At 34.1% G+C, this 3,325-nt stretch overlaps 1 protein-coding gene across 1 annotated transcript; it reads left to right on the forward strand.

The window, feature by feature from the left end:
- Positions 1-232: 232 nt before the first annotated feature.
- Positions 233-1,887, forward strand: LOC133831879 (protein MAINTENANCE OF MERISTEMS-like). The gene is made up of 5 exons (XM_062262284.1): positions 233-664; positions 792-959; positions 1,038-1,367; positions 1,623-1,757; positions 1,837-1,887. The coding sequence occupies exons 1-5, from the start codon at positions 233-235 to the stop codon at positions 1,885-1,887; spliced, it is 1,116 nt and encodes a 371-aa protein (XP_062118268.1).
- Positions 1,888-3,325: the final 1,438 nt, after the last annotated feature.

Below are 3,325 nucleotides of genomic sequence, written 5' to 3' on the forward strand. Positions count from 1 at the left end.
TATACCACGTCAGGAGAAAGAGATTGATATTGACGGGGCTGGAGATTGTGAACTAATCATCGAATGGTATGCTAAGCTCCCAAATTCAGTAAAAGATAGAGATAGAGTGACATGATTACAACCTTTAGTGGACGGCATAAACCAATCAGAAATGGATGTTGCACTATTACAAGTACTTGGGGAGAAGTAGTGGGACACAACACATACGTTCATATTCGAGAAATTAGGAGAGATGACATTGACCCCCAAGGATTTTAGTTCAATTTCTGGAATACCAGTGCATGGTAACCCATTGAAAATGGATAGACGCATCCACAAAAATATAGAACAACTAACAAAGTTAGTAGGACAACCATTAGCAACCATTGGCAGAAGAAGGGTGAAATTGAGTTGGCTATACACAGCTTATCGCAATATGCAACTAAGAAATATTGAAGACCATGATATTTTAACTAGGGTCTTCATACTTGCACTACTTGGGTGCACTTTGTTTGCACGTTCTAATAAGATGGTGCACTTGTACTACTTACCGTGTTTGGCTAGTATAGGAGATATAGGATCTTTCAATTGGGGGGGAGTTGCATTGGCTTTTATGTACCAGCAAATGGATGACTTATGTAGACACAACACACACTGCATGGGAGGCCTTTGGAAAGCATGGGAGGTAATACAAAATCTCTGTATGAGGCATGTTTGTGTTGCCATTTTTCTAGTCATCATAGAATGTTGTATAAAACATTAATTTTTAATATATTATTGAAACTTAACAAAAAAATTTCTTCTTATAACAGGTTTGGGCAAGGGAATACCTACCATGTGTACGTGTTACACCACAATCGATATCATCAAAAGTCTTTCCACGAAGCCTTCTGTGGAGTAATTGCCCTCCACCAACAATGGGGATTGCAGCCCTGTTGAAGTACTATAGGGAAAAACTAACAAATCTAACATTGGACGAGGTAAAATAAAATGTACGCTATGCTAGCGTATAGACTGTAATTATGAAACCAAATTCACTAAATTTCTAATTTAACCAGGTTGACCTCTGTCCATGGGGAGATGAAGAAATTCAACCTTACTATGTTGCCCTAAGTGAGGTAGCCAACTCCAGTCGAATCTTACTGGTTGGCCCGAACGGAGCAGAGTGGTATTTGGGGGAGCGAGTTTCAATGCAAAGTTGTGGAATTGTTCCCAACCGAATACCACAACTACCACCCAAGTCAATGCTTGTTCGAGAAAAACTGGTCATAATTACAAAGCCGTGGTGTTTGTCTGGTAAATCGGCATCAGAATTCTGGGAAGAACAAACAAAGGAGAACTGTGAAAAGTACAAAAGAGAAGTTTTGTGTACAATAACACACCACAAGGTATGTTATTCAATTTGATGATGAAAGTTAACTTGAATATTATAACTCACTTGGTATGTGCACTGTGTATTTTTGTATTAAAAAAATTTAATCTCACTTTATCTCGCTATGCCACGTACTCCAAACATTATTTATTTTAATTATAGTACAAAAAGACACATCTATGTCTCAGCTGCATCCTTCATTCTAGCATTCCATAAACTTTTTCTGAATACTTAGAGCAATCTTATATATTTTTTTCAAATTCAATATTAGGTAACACAGTCAACACCAAAAACACTTATACGAAAAATAGATGCGATTCAAAGAGAGTTAATGCAGCAAATGATTACAACAACGACTGCCTTGAATAATTACAAGTCCATACTTGAAAATGTCCACGAGGAAATGGTACCTTAAATCAAATAACAATCCACAAGAGTAGGAATTATATTTAAATCAAAACTAATTTAAATTAATCAAATTGCAGGTTCAATGGACAGGTGAAGACAGCGAAAGTGATTTCAAAAGGGACAACTAAGGAGATTAAAAGGATTCCATCAACAGTTCATATACTGGGCCCGTGGGGCAGCAACAACAATAAAATTAAATTAATACTTGTTCTTCCTTCACTTTTAGAACATAATTACAATAATCAGGTTGTTGTTTATTAATGGACATTTATATGTCTACTTTAAAAACAACTATTGTTGCCCAAATTTTCCAGTTCTGTATTATTAATTAATATGACCACTTGTGCTGAAGTTTTGTATAATAACCAGTTTTTTAATCCAAGTAACATCCAAAATTAGTGACTGCTTCCTATAGTTGTTTAACAGTTTCATGGTTGAAATATCAGCCACGCGTGTGGCTCATTGGTTAAGTTCAAACATCTTTATTTTTCAACAATTTACAGCCTCAACAACACCAAGCTTTTCCCTAATTTTGTCAATTGAAATCACTATTATTTCTAAAAAAAATAGCTACTCCAAAGATTGTAGACTGGACAAAGAAATCCAAAATAAGGTATATTAACTATAAAATCATTGATAAATTGCAATATATTACAAAAGTTAAATCAACACATTCATTGATTCCAATACACTTCAATATCTTCTTTTTCTTCTTCCTTAGCGTAGCTTTCTAACTAATGCAATCATTGCATTTCATAATTGTGTGCCTATTCACATTACTCACAAAATTACAAAACAAAGTTAACAAACACAGGACGCTTTCTCTATTATAAAATCTCTTCTTTTGTTCAGTGAAGATGTCAAAATTAGTGCCCCTATAACCTTCCAATCAAACTCCCGCGGTACCTAATACAATTGAAACATTAATTATTAGTAAAAGTGTATTTTCACACAATTTCTTTTAAACATTCAGATACACTAACATATAATGGTCCTATTCGAATAGGTACTCCAGGAACATAGTCATCAACCACATCATCTGCTTCATCACCTACCACTCCCTTCACATATTCTTGTAGAAGCATTCTTGTGACATACACACTGCAATCATAATCAACGCATTTGTATCGATGGGAAATAGGTTCACTTATACTAAATTGTGTAAAAGAAAAATCGGATCCGTAAACTTTTTTGAATTGTTCACTGAATGCATTATCCATGGAGCATAGCTGTTCACAAAAGAGACAAAAAATATTCAAAATGTGTAAAAAAAATGATAGTTCATAAATTTTGAAACATTTCTAAAAAATAAAATTATAATGTGAATAAAAAAACTACACAATATATACAAACCATCGACATAATTATGCCACCACATAATAAATACGAAGGAATGCTGAAGTTATCGAACACATTAACTTTCTTCTCAAACATATTGATTACGGCTAGAAACCAATGTCTTTTAGCAAGCACAGGCACGTAAACCTGCCAGATACTCATCAATAAGAATTACTAAAATCTCATAACAATAAAATACGAAACCATAAATTATATTCATAAAAGTAA

Source organism: Humulus lupulus, chromosome 4 (genome assembly GCF_963169125.1).
Source record: "Humulus lupulus chromosome 4, drHumLupu1.1, whole genome shotgun sequence".
Classification (NCBI taxonomy): domain Eukaryota; kingdom Viridiplantae; phylum Streptophyta; class Magnoliopsida; order Rosales; family Cannabaceae; genus Humulus; species Humulus lupulus.

Excerpts from the sequence above, each read along its gene's own strand:
- LOC133831879 (XM_062262284.1), top strand. The coding sequence starts at position 233 with ATGACATTGACCCCCAAGGATTTTAGTTCAATTTCTGGAATACCAGTG. Across the intron at positions 960-1,037 it reads CAAATCTAACATTGGACGAG|GTTGACCTCTGTCCATGGGG; the intron begins GTAAAATAAAAT and ends TAATTTAACCAG. Across the intron at positions 1,368-1,622 it reads GTACAATAACACACCACAAG|GTAACACAGTCAACACCAAA; the intron begins GTATGTTATTCA and ends ATTCAATATTAG.